Here is a 21,837-nt window from a genome sequence, read left to right as displayed (position 1 = left end):
CATAATTCTTTTTATCAACAAAAAAAATTGGTCTCCCTATGAGAGCAATGCTATTTGGATTATTTGCAAACATTTATGTAGAACACCTTGAAAATTGAGCCTTAAATTCATATTTTTTAAAACATGTCTATTGGGGGTGTTTAATGGATGATGTAATATCACTCTGGAATTATGAGGAAAGTGGACTTAGGGGCTTTCTATATTACCTTCATACATATGATCGAAATTTCAAATTTACCTTAGAAATTGAAAAATGCAAATAAATTATCATTTCAGGATGTATTAATTGTTAGTTGCATTGATAAACTGGATTTTACAATCTACAGAAAACACACATAAAATAACTGATACCTACATTTTAAATCCAGTCACCCCACCCCTCACAAGTTAAAGGAGGTGATGTTAAAGGAGGTGATGTTCATGTCAATCATTCCCTAAACCTTTGCTCTGATTCCTATATCACAGATGAACTAAATTTCATTAGAGCCATTAGCGAACACAGAATAATAAACAATTCAACGTTTCACTAACGTCTTCAAACTGTATTCCGTTTTTCCACCCGTTTGAATTAATCGATCAGAAAATGTGCTTAAAAAAGAGATATTTTCGTTGTGTCTTAATTTTTAGAAATGTGCTTTGAAAGTAAATGTTTTCGTTGTGTCTTAATTTTTATAGTGACGAAAACTTCTTTTAATAGTGATTTTATTGCTGGATATTTGCATACATAGCTGAAGTATCTAAGGTTAGTAAATAGAACAGTCATAATGAGGAAACATTTAGGCCACGGGGAGACTTTTTAAAAAAAATGATAACATTCTAAATGACATATTTGATAATGTGAGGTAAAAAGTAACCGAATTAGATGTTCATAGCATCTGCTTGTCTAAGCACCGAAAGAACAGGTCAGAGATGACGTTCTGATAACTTTCTTCTAACGCATTTTTAACTCTTAATGGAGCCTTTATATTGAAAATTGGGGGTATCCTCAAAAAAAAAGTTGGAGGAATAGACCCTTAGGAGGTTGGCGCCCTTTGGAGGTTGAGTGAGGCTCTTGGTGCTTGTGGTCCTTGATGGTTTATACTCATAATCATCTCACTAATCCAATAATGTGCACTTTTCTATTATAGCGACAAGAGTCGAGAAGTAAAACCAGGTCATCTTGATGAGTCTATAACTTTCAACTGTTTTAGCGTTAAGTCACAAATTTCTATCTCTTTTATTACATATTTTATATTGACAACACTGCTCGATGGTACTTGTGTATTATACAGAACACATTCAAGTACTAGCTTTGAAACAGACTGTTACATTAACCTCAAACCGTGATCATTATAAACAAAATCTCAAGGCGAAATTGTGATGTAAGAGAAATTACGTAAATCCATTGACCTAGAAATAGATGTGTAATCTTGTACAGTTATTATTTCCAACTCCCATGATTGGCCTAGAAAGAGACACGTTATCTTGTATTCGTCGTATTGTACCCCTCTGATTGGTTGTCCGGTTGTTCGTACCGTTAGTAGATCAATGATCTTGTATTCGTCGCGGTATTACCTGGCCTTCTACTCATGAATCTAAAGTTATTTTTCCAGACCTAGGGGGTAATTTTAAACGCTTACTGTATGTGTACCTGTATAGAACATGGTATGTAAACATAACAGATGTTAATTACACTAATAAAGAGTATTATAATTCTAGTGATTTATATTCAATAATCTAGTGATTTATGAGCTGATCTAGTGATTTTTTTAAGAATCTAGTGATTTTTTTTTCACCGGATGGCAACCCTGGTAGGACACCTGTAGGGGCTGGGATATTTTCCATTTGAGTGAAAGTTGGGGAAGAGACAATAGAATATTGGGCTATTGCAGAATTCTGGATTAGATTAGTGTAGTCCATGTGCAGGGCTTCGATTAGTTGGGTTTCAGGGAAACAAATTCAGATCTATTTTTGGTTATCTCAGAGTACACTTTAGCGTCATTCTTTTTATCGAAAAATAATTTTTATAAATTCCAATCAGGCTCCAATTATTTTTCTTTAAACTAAGGAAGTTTTTTTACAGTTAAGAAAATTAAGTGAAAAATTACCCCCCCTCCCCGCCATCTGACTAATTAAAAATTTAAACTTTCTTTTCAAAACAGCACTAAAACTTAGATCGAAGCTATAGTAGACTAAATAAAACTGCCACAATTATGATAGGTTATATGTGACCTTGAAAAAGATAGAGGAGGGGACTTTTGATCTAAAAGTCAAAAGCACTCATTTTGTTTTTACTTCTTTTTCAGTATTTGTTTTTCAATTTGATTTAATCAATTTGATGTCGCAAGAAGAACATTTTGATTCTCATTAGGTTCCTTACAACCTTGGACATAAACATGAAAATAAAAATACCTATACAACCCTTTTTTTGTTCTCCTGTGAATTTTTAATTATATATGTATTCCCTTCTGGCACGATATCATGTCAAGTGTACAGCCTTACTGTAATTCTCAGATTTTAGTTGCAAGACTAACAAGGCAATGCGAACCTTACTATAAAAGAGCAACCTTTAATAGCACCATCTTTTATTCGATTCTAAATATGTTGCTAGTTTTAGCAATTAGGTAATTATTAGCTGTCTGAGTGGGTATCTCCCTAAAGGGACAAAAGGTCTCATGAAACGATACTGATGGAAGAAAAGTAAATTGGAAAATATGGTCTTCTTTTTCATTTCATGCGGAAATAATCAATGGTAGCATGGGTGTACACAGGAGGGGCCATGACCCCCCCCGGAATTTAGACCCGAGTAGAAAGAAAATAGAAGTGTAACAAATAATCAAAGTAAAAGAATTTTCTTATTTTTGTTTTGTCTTTAAGGACTGCGATGAAATTTATTTAGAATCAATTCAGAATTTAATTCAATTCTTAGATCTTAGATTAACTCAATATAGGTTATTATTTATATATCTAGAGGAGGCCAAAACCGGAACCCGAGTTAGGGTGTAGAGTTATTACTCCCAAGGGCATTTTTATGCCCTAGCAATAATGTGGTAAGCTTAATGAAGCTTACCGCATTTTGGAATTAATAAACAAAGGAATTTTTATGTATATACAGCGTCGTGCCCTACCAGGAGTCAGTTTGGTCTTGGTTTTTGCACATATTTTGTCAAGCTAAAAACGTAAGTCTATTTTTTTTAATTCTTTTCCTTAATTTTTAAAATATAATCCTAGCTAAGGGGTAAGATTCTAATTCTGCTTAAGTCTATAATGATCATCCTGTGTCTATTCTATTGGTTGTATCCTATAAGTCCTTATCCTATTAGGAATTTTGCTGGCTTTTCTTGCTTTCTGGCTTTTCCAATTTAAAAGTTAAGTTTCATAATAATGAAACTTAACTTTTAGCTAAAACCTGAACGGGAATTTAGTCAAGATACCAGAGTTTGTGAATTAAAATATTGATCTTTTAATAAATCAACAAATAATTAATCAACAAATAATTCTAAATAAATAACAAACAAATGGCTTAAATTGAATAGTAAAATTAATAGTAATTAGTAAAAATATGAGTAAAATAGTAAACATTCTTTTTTTAAAGTAAAACTCTTGGTTTTTCTATGTCGGCATAGAATCACATTTTTGTACCACTCACTGTTTTAAATATGATCTGTCTAAGGGTATCATGATCAGTCTGGTGGCCGGCGTTTACCCCCCTGTGATAACCCCCTTGGAAAATACCCCCCGGAAAACACCACCTGCGGAAAATACCCCCCGGAAAATAACCCCTACCCCAGTGGAAAAAAGGCTTTCCAAATTAACTTTATCTCCGCTCTTCTTGTATCTGCCCCCCCCCCCTGTAAAATTTTCTGCGGACGCCCGGGCCTGGTAATCTCCAGTTTTATTTTTAAAATATAAACTTTGGATACATAATTTTTTCTTTCGTGGGGGGGGGGGGCACGAGGACCTCCATTGAGTTTTTTGACCCTCCAACTCTGTATTTAGTGCATGTTTTGACTCTATGGGTTGTCACGTGTGTTATTGCACTTTCAGCCTCTAAGGGACATTAACGGCTAATCAGCGAGGTATATAACGGTAAATAGCGAAGTAACGGTCAAGCAGTGAGGTATTAACGGCAAGCCGTTAAGGGACATTAACAATGTCTGCAATGTCTCAGAAAGGTTCGGGAAGTAAAGTTGAAATTATGTGGGAGGTTTTTTGTAGCAAATTTGGACCTCCTATCAGAACTTTAGGGAGGGGGGAGACGTAAATATAAAGACACTATATGTAACCAGACAATCCAAATAGCTTACCTGCTGTATATGAGGAATAGCTTTTGGGGATCAAATTTAAAGTTTCAGTGGTTTGGGTAGGGGACTAGCAGACTTGGTATTTTTTTTTAAATGGAGAGGGTGAAGGGGCCTAAAAATTTGTGTCTACGCTCTGCCTGAAAGTTCTGTCCTGTTATTCCCAGGAGAACTTTGAATTTATTCATTGTGAAACTGTAATATAAATGCAAAGACAGCCCAATATAAATTAGCGTGTTTTGTAATATCCCTGAAGGGCTTCTAAGCCGAGAATGATTGAAGCAATTCAAATCAGCCAATCTATTTCTAGACTCTTGCTTTGTTGTTATCCAAACTGTGTGTGCATTTTCCTCATCTTGGTCCTTCTCGTTTTTTCATTGATCTCCTCGATCAGTTAAGATATTTACTATACAATTACTACTTTTTCAATTAATGAAACTGAAGCAAGTAGCTGTTATATTGAATATCTGACTTTAGCAGAGGTAGAGGAAGGCCCGACTTTAACACAGGTAGAGAAATGTCTGACTTTAACAGAGGTAGAGGAAGGCCAAATTTTAACTGAGGCCAAGGAAGGTCAGAAATTAGCAGAGGCAGCGAAAGAAAAGAACTTAACAGTGGTAGTGGAAGGCCATATTTTAACAGACGAAGTAGGTAAGAGATAAACCAAGGCAGCGTAAGTTACGCTCAGAGCAATACTGGAATCAAGGGAGATTCTTCCAATGCCAAAGAGAATTATTTCGCAGATAGAGGCAATAGAAATGGAGAATTTAACAGAGGGAGAGCAAGTAGTTATTTTTTTTTATCAAGTAGTAGTTATAGTTGGAACGTAAGTAGGGATTCAGGCCTGTTCGTTGAAGATGGTAAGATCGTCAAAAACGAACCTCCAGAGTGGATGAAAACTGAACCTACTTTCTATAAATATTGGTATAAGCAATTCAAAAATTTTTAGAATTCGACGAACGAATTTTATTAGATAAAGAGGTATGGCATTCGACAACATTTGAAGATACAGTAAAACAAATTACTGACAATAAATACTGACCAAGTAGTCAATTCTAATTATAGACCTTCTTTGAATTCCCTTTTTTACGCTGCGGTCTTAATTCTTTAATAGTTAATGTATTATTAGGAATTAATGAAACAAAAAGGTAAACAAACTATGACTTCAGAATTAGAAGTTCTAAAGATTGGAGGACAATTAGTCCACCTCCCTCATGCCCTTTTTTCTCCAAAGACAGTCGATCAAAATTTTTAGATAGCCATTTGAATCAGCATATTTGAAAGGTCTAATACATATGCCTTCTGGGATGACATGACCCCCAGTACCCCCAGTATTCACTGGGGGAAGGGGTGTAAGATGCTTTGTTTCCCTATTAGGGGTAGATTGTACGTTATGGAAAATGTGCAGAAATTTTGGGAAGGAATTTTCTGCTGGTGGGAGCGGGGAAGTCAATGGGAGAATCTACCACGAAGAGGGAAGTTCCCAGGGGTGGGAGAATTTTTAGGAGACATTTTACACGGGAGGAAGAAAAGGGGATTTATAGGCATTATTTGAAAAACAGTGAGAAATTAAATAAATAAAAAGTTTTCACAACTAAAAGTGAAGAGCAAATAATTTCTGAGACCACACTGGCTAATCATGACAAAACAAAATCACAAAGAAGAGAGAAACAAGGACAATAACAGCACTGTTATTTTTCTCGTTTCTCTCGTCTTTGTGATTTTCTGTTTTGTCATTATTAGCCAGTGTGACCTCAGAAATTATTTACGACAAGCTTACGGGGATCATTTGATCAAGTCTGTTCTTAATTATTTTGCTTTGTCAAAAGAACACGCTAACCTAATTAAACAGCAAGAATTTTTACAGCATTATAGGGTAAAGAGAATTATTCCGAATTCTCTTTGTTTAGTGTTTATTTTGAGGTTTGTTTTTTATATTGTCCTTTTGACTTTTATCTGCATTTTGTATTATTCTGCACTGAGAACAGTAGAGCGAAGGTCTCAACCAAAATGTTTGCATAATTTTTTCCTCCGTTATCCGCTGGCTTTTATTGTCTTCGCTTCTCTCTTCTTTGCGATTTTTTTTTGTTTTATCAGCAAAGAGCAGCATTAAAACTTAAAAAAATTGAAATTATTCCACTTATAATTTGCACTACCCCTTCCACAGCCTTCGTTTTTTGCGATAAAGTTTGACTTTTTGTCACAATTCTTTAAGAAAGGCTGCTCAAACACAAGGGCCGTTGAGTTTGAATGAAAAGCATTTTTGAAGAACTTTAAGACTTTAAAGTAAAGGACGAGAGATGAGGAAGGGGCAGCCCCCCTCATATACAGAATAATTTCTATTCATTTTGAATTTTAATGTTGCTCCTTACTTTTAGCTGAAAAACCCTGTTTTTTATTTTAATAAATTGAAGCACGGCATAAATCTGTCCGCAGCTGATGGAATAAACTAAAAAGTCAAAGCAAGGGAGCAACATCTTCGAAAACGTCTCTTTAGTAAAGCCATAAATGCAAATGCAAAGTCTCCTTAGCAAAGTCTTGCATAATACACGTTGCTATAGATACGGAGAGTGTTTATTCATAAATGCAAATAGAAAATAAAAATGTCATGTAAAAGTTTACCGTTTTCCTTGTTGAACTATAAAAAGCCAGTACTAGTAACAAATAATTTCTGTGAGGCAAGCACTTCAACTAGGAAATAAAAATGAATCTGGACTAATATGTCAAGAAACTTTGAATTCAATTTTGCAACCGCGGACGTGGATTGATGACGAAGGAGCAATATGGATGCAAGAGGTACGTTTTCTGAGTGAGAGACAAAGGTGAAATGTTATGAAAAAGTTGAGAGCCATGGCTTATTGAAAAAAAAAGACAGATAGTCTGAGTGAGAGGCAAAGCACCCCTCTCTGAATCTTTATGTTTGTGTTTTCTGAGGGAAATGATGGTGTTCAGAGCCATGGCTAATTGGAAAAAAAAGCCAAAACAGATAGTGTGAGTGAGAGGCAAAACACCCCTCTCTGAATCTTTATGTTTTTGTGGAATCATACTGACCATTTCTCTACAAAACAATAATAAACAAAGTAAACTTGCACTTTTCTAAGGTCAAACATTATTTTTTCACTGTTTTTACAGGACTGAAGAAAAAAGACTATTTCCACGTATACAATCAGATGCTTAGATTCCCTCTTGAGTAAAGTGTGAGAATATCAAGTATATGATGCACCCTTTAAGTTTTTCCAATAGTTAGGTAGCAAATGTAGTATGCATTTAATTCAAAATTTGATTCTATAAACTGTAAAACCTTCAGAGTCATAGTTTCTAGTTTTTATCACTGAGAATAGAGTCCACCTGTTTCCAAGTCCCGCGAGTGGTCTTATGCCCTACCCGAGTATATTTTCCTTTGCAGGTATCAAGTACTCCTGGATCAAGGACAGAGGTTATAACCCTCCGTGAGAGATTGAATTACAAGCTCAAACAAAGACAATCTAGGCCAGTCGGATTTTGCCCTATAAGAAGAGAATTATATAGTCAATGCTTTGGTAAGTTGTGAGGGAATTTATCTTAAAAAGCCTTTAAGTTTATCTTCAAAATTTACTAACAATTGCCAAACTTTTCCAAAAATATTTTTATCGGTCATTACTATGACTAAGCATTATAGTTTATGTTATAAGTAGTAAACGTGTAAAAGCCAGCCCTTATTTGTCATTCTCCACAACTTGTGAAGAATCATATTTTCTGGAAGCTTTCAGTCTTCACTATCCAAGTTTAAATGAATGAATAAATGAGGAATTATTTACAATTTAAAAACAGCTATTAACAAACTGAGCCTGAATAAATCAGAAGCACCGGTGTAGAGCTGCCTAAATAAGGAGCCATGTGCCGTCGTTTTTTACCGGACGACTCGAAACTTATATGTTTGTATTAAGGTCCAGGCGGTAAGGGGCAGCTCCTTATGGAAAGCATGGTCTTAGAAGCTTGGGAAGGTGTTCATTTGATTAGAAAATGAAAGATCTAGAGCTGGTCTTGAGTGGTCAAAAGCGATTGGAGGGCAACCAATCTCACTCCTGTGCCCTTTTTTGCTACCTGACCCTGAATAAGGACCCATGATATTTAATCAAAATTTTTCTTCAAAAAACGTAGTTTACTTTTGGGATTGACATTATCTCCACAGCCCCAGGAGTAATGGCTATAAAGATTTAAGGGACTTTAGCCCTACTCATACTTGTGGTAATTTCTGTTTCTTTGTTACTTTTAGTTTCAGGTCGTTTTAGAATTCATTTTATTCATCTATAGCAGCATTTATTATCTGTTTGTTTGACGCGATCATTCATTTTAATTTCTGTTCATTTTGGGTTTAATTTATTAATTAATTGTAGAGGGTATTGGTGACAATATTTTCATGGTGCCCCTGACAAAACTAGACTCAAAAAAAGAAGCTACTACTGCTATTTTCATTCACCATCTAGTCACTAGTCGTCATGCTCAGTGTCTGAACACCAGGCAGATTACATTGCGGGATTTGCTGCCGATAATGGATGGAATGGAGTCAGTAAGGGCTGCCAAAATCATGCAGGGTCGGGAGGGGGGTTATTTTCTTCCTGGACACATGAAGCACCAGCCCTGGCAAAAGAAAACATCCATGAGAAACAATACAAGGTGGGATAAAGAAGTTATCTTGCTACTAACGGTTTTAAGGTTTCCAGTACCGCCTGCTCCTGATGGATGGCGAGTGATGGGTGCCTCTTGTCTTTGTTATGAACGACGAATGTTGCCTGCTCAAGTTGGTGGATGAAGTTTTTGGGATAGATCAAAACAATAATGGCCACGATGACACTACCAAAGAAGGCTGTTCTATGAAGGAGAATAAAAAAATAAATGTAGGTAAACCCTGTCTTAAAATGGCGCGCCCGAGGGAGCACCAATTGCCCGGTTGCTATCGGTGCTATACTATTTACATTTGAAGGGAAGGGTTGGGGCTGAAGGAAATGTACCTTTGTGGCCTGAACCTTGACTTTGTGGTTCTTGCTCATAGCAATAGCAAAAATAATAATATATTGATAGTAATTTTTGCTTGTTTTAAGTTTGAAATATTGTTTTACTTTATTTCTGACGTCTTGGGTTTGAACATGACGCTTTAATTTTCTTTGAAAAACTTGTTTTATGGATTTCTTTAATAATAAAGAAAAGAAGAGTCAAAAGAACATGACAAAATTCAACGCAATATACACAACACACAAAAAAAAACAACTAACAAACCAACTAAAACAGATAGATGAATTACAATTTAAGAAAATAACATACAAACAAATCACGGTTTAAAACCAATTAAAATTAAATTTAATCCAAATTTATCTTTCTTTAATCCAAATTTAAAATTTAAATGCAAATTTGAATAAAAACAAAACTTCTAAATTTATTCTGCCTATCAATAACAACGGCAAGTTCAATATTTTGCTAATATTCCAGATTTACTGGTCAAACATAGGCGATTCATAAGGCACTTGCAATCCTTATAATTAGGAGAACAGAGAAATCTTTCGTCCACTTCAGATAGGATGGAGACAACGATAGACCATGTTGTATAAAAAGAGCATTGTATATGCGCGCAAATGAACAGTTGAACAGCAATTTACTGATAACAAAGACACCGTAGCCACGATGAGCTTTTGTTGAAAAATACTGAACAGGAGCAGAAAGAGTCGATATTAGGTTTGACGCAATTGGAAATTAATTTTATGGACATTTTTTTCTCCTGGTTTCAAGGCCGTACCCAGGGGGGGGGTAGAGGGAATTAACCCCCCCCCCTTCCGAAATGTTTGTCTGACTCGTAAAAACGTAACAAAAATGCATATAAACAAATTTTTCATGCGCTGTTTTATGTAACCCGAAAAAAAATCCTGGGTACGGCCTTGGTTAAATCGATTTAATGTCGGCTAGTTTTAGCCTGCGTTCGATTCCGTGCTGGCACTTGTACAATTTGGTTCACTATGCACCATTTATTATTTAAAACATAGTTGCTATACTTATGTCTGACTTGTATCTTTAATTTCTATTTGTGTCTTTTTGCTTTGTTTTCAATGGAGATGAGTCAATACCCAAAACAAGCTTTGACTCTACACATTCACATTTTACTTTATTATGCAGTATTTATTGTTCAATCAATTCCCTGCTACTTTATTTGACTTGTATCTTCAGCTACAACTTCTTCGTTTTAAACGCTTATATTTAATTCGATCTGTTTAGACGACCCAATCTTTAAAGATCGATCACATACCCGTTGAAGGCCATGACATTCATTATATATGAATAATGCTTTGGCAAATGGTGGTTGAAATAAAAGTATTTGCAGTTTCAGCATGAAGAACTACAAGCAAGATTGGTAAGCATCTGGCTTACCAATGACCACAAGCCATTGATAAGCTATACTACAAGCCAGATTGGTAAGCATGATATGTGAAAATATTTACTTGTTTGCACTGAAACATTAAAAAAGACTCGAAAGAGTAATAAAGATATTAACATAAAAAAAATGGTAGTTACGTGTTATAGCGACCATACTTTGTTCCTGATCTGTAATGAAGCTGGTTTTCTGTTTCAACTCGGAGATAATCAGCTTAGCCTGAGCGAGAGAAACTACTTTGCAGGTATATTTTTATTAAATATTTAATATATAGAGGTGGTTAGGTTATGTTAGGTTAAGTATTTAAAATAATGCGCTCTGGACGGAATGCTTTCGATAATTCTCTGTTGTAGTTTCCATAATTTTGTTACTAAAGTATTATACTTTCATCATATTTTTGCATATTTCATTAGGATTAACATAACTTCACTTCTTTAGCCTGGTCGCTATAACACGTAAGTACCAAAAGTTTGAAAATAGATGTCTCCAAATGCAGCAATAGGTTAAAGCTAATTTTTTTACCTGCCATCTGAAAACCAAAAATTTTGTTAATCTAAAAAAAGCACGCGGCGATCATCACAGAGGCAATGAGGGCTTTCCATGCTCTCATTTTTGGTCTTAAAAGACTTAGCCTACTTTTCCGGAAAGCAGCCATAAAACGTATAAATCTTTAATGTTTATTACATTTGGATATAAAGGCATTTTTACAAAGTTGTTTTTTGAATTGTTTGTTTCTCTTCTTCCTTGTAGATGAGCTAATACGACAAACAAGCGTAAACTGTACAGAGTCTGGACTTTTATTGGCGGAAGTACGTGATGAAATAATTACAAGCATGAACGCTCTAATCCAGCTTTACGAAAGCACTGTGGCCTACACATTATCGAAAGATTTAAAGGTATGTAAGGATTATAAAGCTGGAGATACATTTAGAGCTTTTATTATATTTCATCAGGTCCCTTCAAAGACCTTATATTAGGAAAATATTTAATTGAGACTGAAACTACTTTGAAAAGCCGAAAATAGTTTTGCTTTGATGTGGATGGAATATGTTAGATGTTGTTGATGGGAAAATACCACCAAGTCTTGAAACCCATGTAGTAACCCAAATGGGTCCAGGCTTGCGCAAAGCCTCCACTCAATTGGAGGTCTTGGAGACTCCTTGCTACTCACTTCTAGGCCAGATTGCTTTGTGCGGACTTGAGAAGATGTTATTAGTCATTGGCCTGAATTGGTTGGACCTGTTACTTTTCTTGAGACCATAACAATTTCAATGATTCAAATAATGTAAAAATTACGAAATGAAACCTTACAACGTTGAAAGAAAACTGACGTATTTACATTTTAATTGATGAATCCAGACAGTTTATCTTCTTCTTTGTTTTTGTTGGGGGGGGGCGGGGGGATAATTGACGCAGCAGTGCTGGCCTCACGCAGCTTGTTGCTACACTGACTTGTTAGTAATCGCAATAGTAATTTGATTAAAATTTGCATATCTTTAGCAGTTTTTTTTGGGAGTTTTGAAAACAAAAAAGGGAGAATAAAGGAGTTGTGAAAAGACAGCTTTTGGTAAAATTGTCGCGGGTCTAAAAGATGCAATCTGACGGGAAAATAGCAAGACATTGTCTTGGTATCTTATAAGAATGACGCAAAGCAGGGTTTTAAAAGTTTTGAGGGTTTTTGTCCTAACTGACACAGGAAAGGCTGTGCTGGAACAAGCCACGATCTGAGAGCGAAACTGCCCAACAGCTCTATAGCTTATTCCGAGATAAATACGATTAAATGTTTTGAGCCCTACTTTTCAAGCCCTCAAAGTCCAGTCAATAAAATTGTATCAGATCAGGTTTTTCATAGATTACAAATAATATTGAAAACAAATATTTGGGATAGGATAGCTTCACTCGTAAGATAATTTGGCTCTCAAGAAAAATGCTGACATTTTAATTATAACAAAACTGAATTTGATATATCTACAAAATAGTAGGTCGTACATAGTCCTACGCATACAATCAAAAAAAAGAAGATAATTTCACTCTCAAACGTTCTGAGATCACACTAGCTTTATTCGACGTACGAGAGAAAGAAGGAAAATGAAATGATAAAGCAGATATTTTGGCATGGCTGTATATTTAGCATGGTTATATATTTATGACCATGCTTGTGGGTAAAAATTTATGACCTAAAATGTTTTGTGGGTAAAAAGGGGTACAATGTCTAAATAAATTTTAGAACCACTGGTGTAGATAGTCACTTCAAACATCCAGAAATCGTTTCTTTAAACCTAACGAACGTCTAAGAAGTAATCGTTTACGCAACAATAAGCTTACAATATAGTCCATGCAACCACGGTCGCCAGCTTTTCTTGGATTATACATAGCAGCCCAAGAGGTTGAACCAAAACCCAAATTAACATGATGGGAATAATTTTATTGTTTCCTTTTAAATAAATGTAATTCATACCTAAGGTTGTACCCCAATTATTATGGGCCAATTATTATAAATTGCATAATCAGACTCAATTACAAATACTCTAATTGGAAAAAACTGGCTCCTCCTGCCAGCAGTGAATGCAATCTTTCAGCACCTAGATTTATAATTAAACAAATTTAGCAAAATTATTATTTCAGTTTCAGAAAGATGAGGAAGGCGTAAAGAATAATATTGACGATTTAAAAAACAAAATTCAAGGACTAGAAGCTGATTTGAAGTCTCTTCGCACTCAGTTTGAACTGTAATGGAATCTATTTTCAAGACCCCGAAAGCTTTCCAAGTAAAATATAATCGCCCAGTATAAACACACAAAATTAAAGTAACACTTAATTGTAAAATTTAAAAACATCGTATCACAATTGTAACTATGAAAAATCTGTCCCACAAAAAAAAGCAATATCAATAAATATTCAGAATTATCAATTTCACATGACACGCAACCAACTGTGTAATCTAAATCTTGGGTTTGAAATTTGCATTAAATGTGTAAAAAATTGCATAAATTACAAGGTAAAGCTTCAGAAAATATTTGCGTGAAATACAATGTGAAACTATGTATCAAGTAAAAAATTGTATCATGCTGGGAAGAGTTACAAAGCGAAATTTTAAAGAATCATAAGCCGGTTCAAAAGTTAATTAAAATCAACTAGCTGATTGGTCTATCAGTAATATAGGACAAATAGTGGAACCAATAGAATCTGAAAAATATACTTGTTAGTAACGCCCGGACGTAACCTCTGGCGAAATTGGAAAGAGTAGATAGCTAGGACTTAGCAATTTGAGTTAGTCTTTTTGGAGCCTTATGTCAATCTTGTTTGAATCTTATGGGAGTCTTACTTGAGACTCAGGCCAGTTTTATTGTAGACTCATTTTCAACCTTTTATCCTACGTGAATTAAATAGACAATTGTACAGAACGTTACTTGTATTACCAGTGAACAGTCCTAACTTAGTGTCAATTACTGCAAGTTTTTTGATATACTGAAGCTCTGTTCCAGTTCTGTGAGTAAATAAATGCATCACCTTCTTATTTTATTCTCTTTATGCTAGTATTTCTTGACATAGCTTGTCCTTGTGGCTCCACTCGCTCTCAAGGGAACCTGAACCCATTCACTCTGATTTCGACTCAGTACGGCCGTTAATGCAAGCTCCCCATTTGTACTGCTAATTTAAGCTCCCTACACACGAAGTTCCACCTCCGCTTAAGTGTGCCACTCACGAACCGTCAGCTAAGAGTTTAACTGAAAATTCCCCCATTGAATTAATTAATTGAAATTTCCCATATGAGGAAACATTAGAAAATATAAGAACAAACAACTTTTTTAACAAACCCCCCCATTACAATGCTGTTTAGAACTGTTCCAGTTCTAAACAGCAAAAAGAATGTGGATAACAAATGTCATAACAATCTTTATTTCCCAAACGATAGCCCAAGATATCGTAAAACATGGAAGAATCTTCAAACATGAGAATTCGTTACTTGCAAGTCATAATGCCTGGAAGATATTTATGAAACTGGATCCCAAACCGTTTGAAACTCTATTTCAACAAGTAATGCGACTGGAGAAAAACACCAATGAATTAAAGGATTCTATATTCCAATTCTTAAGATCGGACAAAAGCTTGCAGGCCACGAAAGACATGCACCCCACGGAAAATACAGGAAATTTACCTCCCATTCTTCCCAAACTAGAGTCGAAATTCATAGTGGACGATTTTGACAAGAAAATGGCAGAAATCGACAAAGCTCTAGGAACTACCAATAGAGAAAACAGAAGAAAAAGAGAATTAAGTAGTATGGACGGATCTATAAACGAATATACCACGTCAAAATATACTACAGATTCCTTCTTGACAACTTCCAAGAAAACTAAACTCTATGATGGAAATTACGCCATGCTAAATGAATTACCGAGCCTATGGACTTTTCTCAAGGAATTATGGCAAAATCATGCTGAACAAAATGTTACGAAGCAAATATTATCAAAACTCACAAAGGAAAAAGACTACAAACAAGTTATCAACCTAAAGGAATTAAAATTCTCAAAGGCACAACAAGATGATAAGAATAAGAATCCTACAGAAAGAAAAAGACAAAACACCAAGACAACCACGCCTACATATGAGACCCCAGTAAGAGATATACAATCTTCAATGTCGGAAACTACAACGAGCACAGTCCCAGAAATAAGCGCACTTAGCAAGAAATCACCTACAAATTTGACTATGCTAACTTATCTAAGACCAAAAATACTTACGAAATGAACGTGGTCAACAGGGCCCACCTTTTACCGCACCCGGCCAATTGGCGTATTTACCATAAGCTTTAGAGCAAGACTCTCAGTAAGGCATACTGAAATACAAACGATAAAAGTACAGGTAATTCAACCAGAAGAAAAGAAAAATAAAAATAAGAAGGATGAAGAAAATGAGGACGTACATAAGAAATTTTCGACAATAGACGGTAAACGTACTTGTACAATATTAGCAAGGGCCGACAAGCCGGCAAGGGAAGATATTGGACCATTACCTGAGCTAAATGAGAAAAATACTCTAAGAGTATCGATTCACCAATCCTTCTTAATGTTATATAGACGGAGACTGCAACCACTATTTGAATTATTCAATACAGAAATACAAAAGTTAAAACAGAGTACCACAAGAATCTTCAAGGTATTTTTTCGAAAAAGCAAATACCGCAGATCAGCTAGTCTAATACCAATCGTAGGAGAATTAGCCTCACGCTTATTTGGGCTATCGAATTAAGTAGACCTAAATATCTTATGGGAAAACGTAAGAAAATTAAATAATGCAATGATCTTGACCTTACACGTTCAAACACTACAAGCCAGTATAGCCAATTATCAGAAAGACAAAACTGAAACAATTTCAAAGAAAATATCAAAGACAGTAAGGATTATGAATTATCTAAAAAATGAAGTAGATCGTGTGATTTCCGATTCGAGTCTCACCATGGTATCACTAGACATAGTGACAATGTCATTACTTAACTTGGATACTGATGTCAGCAAATTTGAATTTGCATTATTTGCTCTTACTGGAGGAACCTTGTCATATGATCTGGTGGACCCTTCGAGCCTAAAAAGTATCTTAGACGAGATAAAAACACATCTAATGTTCGATCTACATCCACCAACAGAACCAGAAGTAGCAAATCTGTTCTACTATTACACCAAACTAAAGGTTTACATCACGGATATAAACGAACAACTATTTGCAGTAGTAAGAATTCCATTAATAAATCAACAATCCATATATGACTTGTATAAAATTTCCACGTTTCCAGCCAATATAGGTAGAAACAATTCGTTCATGACTATCACCCCCGAAGCGGAATACTTACTTGTCGATCAAGATAGAAGAAAATATGCCTTAGCAAATCCACAGGACCTTAAGGAATGCGTAGCATTCAAAATTCTAGCATGTCAACTAACTTTGCCTATTTATAATTTGACACCTGGATCCGGTATGTTAGATGTATTCTTAAAAGAGACTCAACAAGAGGTAATTCCAAATTCATGCGAAGAGCTAATAGGTAGTACTAAACGAGAAATATTTATTCATCTTAGAAATGACCTATGGCTATTTTCCGTTACAAAAGAAACAATCGGGACTATCTCTTGTTATAATAATACAGAAAGAATCGATCCAAGCTACAGAACCAAACTACTATTGAAAGACGTGGGAACAATAACCATAAAACAAGGATGCCGACTGGTAACCAAAGAAGCCACGGTACAAACACCACTGATAACCACAAGCACGAATATAATAAGCCCCAAGGTGGTCAATTTCAAGCTAGTTAGCTTATCACATAAGAGTTCTAATATCAAAAATTAAGAAGTGAAAACTGCAATATGGTAAAAATTAGAGAGTGTCAAAGGACCTCTTCCTCTAGCAAAAATAAAAGAAGCCTTAGACTCTCAAATTCTCTTATTTACCAATGAAGACCAAAGATTGACGTATGTAGAAAATAGATACGGAATATTTTCAACGAGTTTTTGGTGGTATATCCTCCTGACGGTAGGATTCATATTCATGATCTCGTATTCTATAAGAATCGTATTGAACCTAAATTACGGAAGAATTTTGAGAATGACGCGTAGAAAAAGAGCAGTCAGATCACATCGAGCCGAGTGAGATGCAAAACCTAAACCCGGAACTCCCTGATATCCCCTAAGCAAAAAAAAGCAAGGGAGGACATGATGGAGCGAATGGGAGTAGAGGTCCTCATTCGTGCCATGTCCAGTCCCAAATTTATACTTATTGTTTGTGTAAACCCATGCGGCTGCAGGAATGCATTTCCTAAGCAGCATGGACACGCGTGAACAGTAAAAGACCGGAAAATTTATAGTAAATCTAGACCTCTCATAAAACCATGTAACCTACCTCGCATATAGTCTGATGATAGAAAATTAAATGCTAAAGTTGATGAGTCTTGAATAACATTTAAAATGTATTGAATATTAGCATATGCCAAATGCACATACATACATGTATACATATAATCACCAAATATTGAAAATCTGATACAGTGTTATTTTTCGTAAACATAATCATTTTTCTTATTATTACTTAGATTGTTTCGTAGTAATCTAGTATTGCTGCAATATGCATGTAAAAGCATGAGAATTGCTTTTATTCATTTTATCTTTGAGTTTAAATATACCCATATTAATTGATATGATTAGTACGACTAATCACGACTATTATTTAAAAAAAATAGTCCCCGTATAATATTGTATTATTGCTGTACGTGTTTTAACTTGTGTGATTATAAAGAGCATATGATTCTTCCCAGATATTTGTATTCTAGGGAGCAGAGTAATCAGTGCAGATTAACTATTGGTGTACCAGCAAGCAACACGGATACAACCCAGTAGCATCTACTCTCATCATTCATCTACCACCGAAAAGTACTCACCGAGGAAACCCCTGAAGACAATGACCTGATGAAAATCCAAGTCATCCAAGCCTAGTACCAGGTAACACTACCCCAACCACTATCGGCGAACGAAGAACCCCATATATAGACATATATATATGAATTGATAATTACCTAGAGAACCACCCCGACCGGTCATGTCGTAAAACTGCATAAATATCCGTCAAATAACTATCCTTAGACGGCAAGGTCCTTAAGATTTAATGTTTAGAACACAAAGAATAACCCTGAGCCAATTCCTCAATGATCTTATATCTTAAGCCTCAGATCAAAGACAATATGTTAAACCAAGATGCCAAGATCAAGTTTTGAACATACCCAATCACTATTAGATGTCACGAAACCAAACTATCCTCCCTGAGAAGAGGAACCAATCATAATCAATTTTGTGGAAAATATAAACTTACGTGCTAAATTTTTCCCAAACTGAAGTGTTAAAAGAAGAAAACCAACCAGTCATTATCGTTTTAATCCCTCAATGATGATATATCATTATAACAAGAATCAAAGACAATGCATTGAATATAGAACCTGAGATAGAGTTTTAACCCATCCATAGTTACCCTTACATATCTTACATAACCCATAGCCCAAATAAAGGAAAGACTGTACGTGAACAATTTACGGGAAACACTGACTGTACGAGTATTAGATTTTCCCGAGGATAAAAGTATCCAAGAAGAGATACCCAGCCCAGCGATCAAGATACCCATTTCATATAATCAATTCCCGAAGAGTTATATACCTTGTGAACATTTCAACGACTCGGTAACATCAATCCAACGTATTTGACATGACAAACCACGCACGGACAATTTTGTGCAAGTAGTCATACTTAGGAACAATGTAAAATCCAAGCAACCCCAAGCAACAAGTGCCAAAAGATGAAACACCACGAAGACAAACCATAAACAATTAGCCGACACAATAATTAGTTCGACGGAAGCCCAAAATAAAGTGACAACGTATGTGAGTATTATAGACACGTAGAATGATGAAGTAAGTGTGAATCTTATGCATCTAACTATAACGTTAGTGAATACTAAGAAACTTCTCGTAATCAGTTGAAAATAAGTGAAAATTACATATCCCAATGTTGCAATCAGACGTAAAAGTTTAAAAAGTTATATTGTGAAACCTTTTATTTCCAATCATTTATCTTATATATGTATTAGTGCTCTTGAAGTCAGTTACGTATCGTATCATTATAGTGTCAGGTGGAAGTAGAGTCAAGTCTAGAGAAAAAGCAAATATGTACCATTTTTAGTGATAAAATAGTCGCAAAGGCAGTACTTAATTAGTTAGAACTATGTAGAATTATTAGCATATCAGGTGAAGGTATTTTAGTATCAGGTGGAGGGAATAATAATTATTACATAATCATATAATCAAATGTGTTAGTAAAAGAGAAACTCTTTGAATCTTTCGTCAAATAGAGTGTATAGGTGGTGGAATTTAAAGTGATTTTTTAACACGTAGTGTCATATCTTACCAGAGCTAAATTTAATTCAAGTAACAAGTACCAAATCCAAAAGAGAGGGGAAAGCAAGATCAAAGTTTAAAAGAGTAGAAGGACCAGGGGACACAACGATGAGGACATCGTTCAGAATGGGAAGGATGATATGTAATGGAATCGATTTTCAAGACCCCGAAAACTTTCCAAGTAAAATATAATCGCCCAGTATAAGCCCACAAAATTAAAGTAACACTTAATTGTAAAATTTAAAAACATTGTATTACAATTGTAATTATGAAAAATCTTTCCCACAAAAAAAAGCAATAGCAATAAATATTCAGAATAATCAATTTCACATAACACGGAACCAACTGTGTAATCTAAATCTTGGGTTTGAAATTTGCATTAAATGTGTCAAAAATTGCATAAATTACAAGGTAAAGCTTCAGAAAATATTTGCTTGAAATACAATGTGAAACTATGTATCAAGTAAAAAATTGTATCATGCTGGGAAGAATTCCAAAGCGAAATTTTAAAGTATCATAAGCCGGTTCAAAAGTTAATTAAAATCAACTAGCTGATTGGTCCAATAGTAATATTTGACAAATAGTGAACAAATAGAATCTGAAAAATATACTTGTTAGTAACACCCGGACGTAACCTCTGGCGAAATTGGAAAGGGTAGATAGCTAGAACTTAGCAATTTGAGTTAGTCTTTTTGGAGCCTTATGTCAATCTTGTTTGAATCTTATGGGAGTCTTACTTGAGACTCGGGCCAGTTTTATTGTAGACTCATTTTCAACCTTTTATCCTACGTGAATTAAATAGACAATAGTACAGAACGTTACTTGTATTACCAGTGAACAGTCCTAACTTAGTGTCATTTACTGCAAGTGATTTGATATACTGAAGCTCTGTTCCAGTTCTGTGAGTAAATAAATGCATCACCTTCTTATTTTATTCTCTTTATGCTAGTATTTCTTGACATAGCTTGTCCTTGTGGCTCCACTCGCTCTCAAGGGAACCTGAATCCATTCAATCTGATTTCGACTCAGTATGGCCGTTGATGCAAGCTCCCCATTTATACTGCTAATTTAAGCTCCCTACACACGAAGTTCCGCCTCCACTTAAGTGTGCCACTCACGAACCATCAGCTAAGAGTTTAACTGAAAATTCCCCCATTGAATTAATTAATTGAAATTTCCCATATGAGGAAACATTAGAAAATATAAGAACAAACAACTTTTTTAACAAACCCCCCCCCATTACAGAACGAGAGAAGGGAGAAATGGAAGAAAAGTTTGAACTGAAAGAAGAAGAGCTTTTATCCCGAATCGAATCACAGTTAAGGTAAACCAAACAATTAAGGTAAAGTTCTATTCATTTTTCAAAATTTTTTAATATAGAAAATTGTCTGGCTGAAGGCAAAAAAAACATACCAATGGTTTAAAGTCATTCTTTGTTTTCAACTGAAGTTTCAGTGGGCATAAGGGCTGTACACACAGATTTATTCTCCTAAACTATGGCACCTGCGGGAAGGGTTCCAGTGGGAAGGATAGAGCTAAACGAACGTTCTGGAGGGGAGGCGGAGGTTTGGCAAAGAACTATTAGCTAGAAAAGGGCTATATTCTTAAACATTAGAAAATCATGACACTTTTTATGTTTTGGTATCCCAATGGGAGGAGGGGGACGCGCGATAAAACCTCATATCGGCCTCCTATAGTTTTAAAAGTTCTAAAAACCTCAATCTATTGATATTTTTTTTCTAACAACAAACTGGCCTCTAACATTTTGAATCTAGCCTGTTTGTCCTGTTTTTCCTTCGTGGAAAAGTTCACTTTATTCACAAACCAATGGCAGGGTGTATGAGATCTACGAAGCGTAGCGGAGGTATGTGAAGACATCCAAATATCAAGAAAATCAAGACATATCCAAATATTTAAAGATAGAACTTATTATACTGGCTCTCCAGAATCAAAGATATTCCATGCAAAAACTAGATTTCAGTTACTTCCCTTTGAAGTTACTAGGTTGCAAAGCAAATGATGACAAATATTGCCTTTCCCAGAAGAATAAATAAAAAAGGAGCGACACAGAAATTTTGCGGCGTTATCCCTTGCTTCATTTCAAACAGCTTTGGAGCTTTTACTCTATTAAATAAAAAAAAATCAAGTGAAAGTAAGAACAACATTCAAGCTTAGAATGAACAGAAATGCTATCGTTACCACTCCGCAATACCTCGCTCTTC

General features: G+C 35.2%; 1 protein-coding gene across 1 annotated transcript; it reads left to right on the top strand.

Moving 5' to 3' along the window:
- Positions 1–6,957: 6,957 nt before the first annotated feature.
- On the top strand, positions 6,958–13,413 carry LOC148939974 (axonemal dynein light intermediate polypeptide 1-like). Its single transcript, XM_089106042.1, has 4 exons — positions 6,958–7,076; positions 7,687–7,819; positions 11,431–11,576; positions 13,306–13,413. The coding sequence occupies exons 1-4, from the start codon at positions 7,068–7,070 to the stop codon at positions 13,411–13,413; spliced, it is 396 nt and encodes a 131-aa protein (XP_088962168.1). The 5' UTR covers positions 6,958–7,067.
- The last annotated feature ends 8,424 nt before the right edge of the window (positions 13,414–21,837 follow it).

This window comes from Artemia sp. Qi Xiang Cuo, chromosome 20, assembly GCF_049724085.1.
Source record: "Artemia sp. Qi Xiang Cuo chromosome 20, ASM4972408v1, whole genome shotgun sequence".
NCBI classification, from domain to species: Eukaryota; Metazoa; Arthropoda; class Branchiopoda; order Anostraca; family Artemiidae; genus Artemia; species Artemia sp. Qi Xiang Cuo.
The sequence above is the reverse complement of the archived record's forward strand: the minus strand, read 5'-3'. Positions and strand labels throughout refer to the sequence as shown.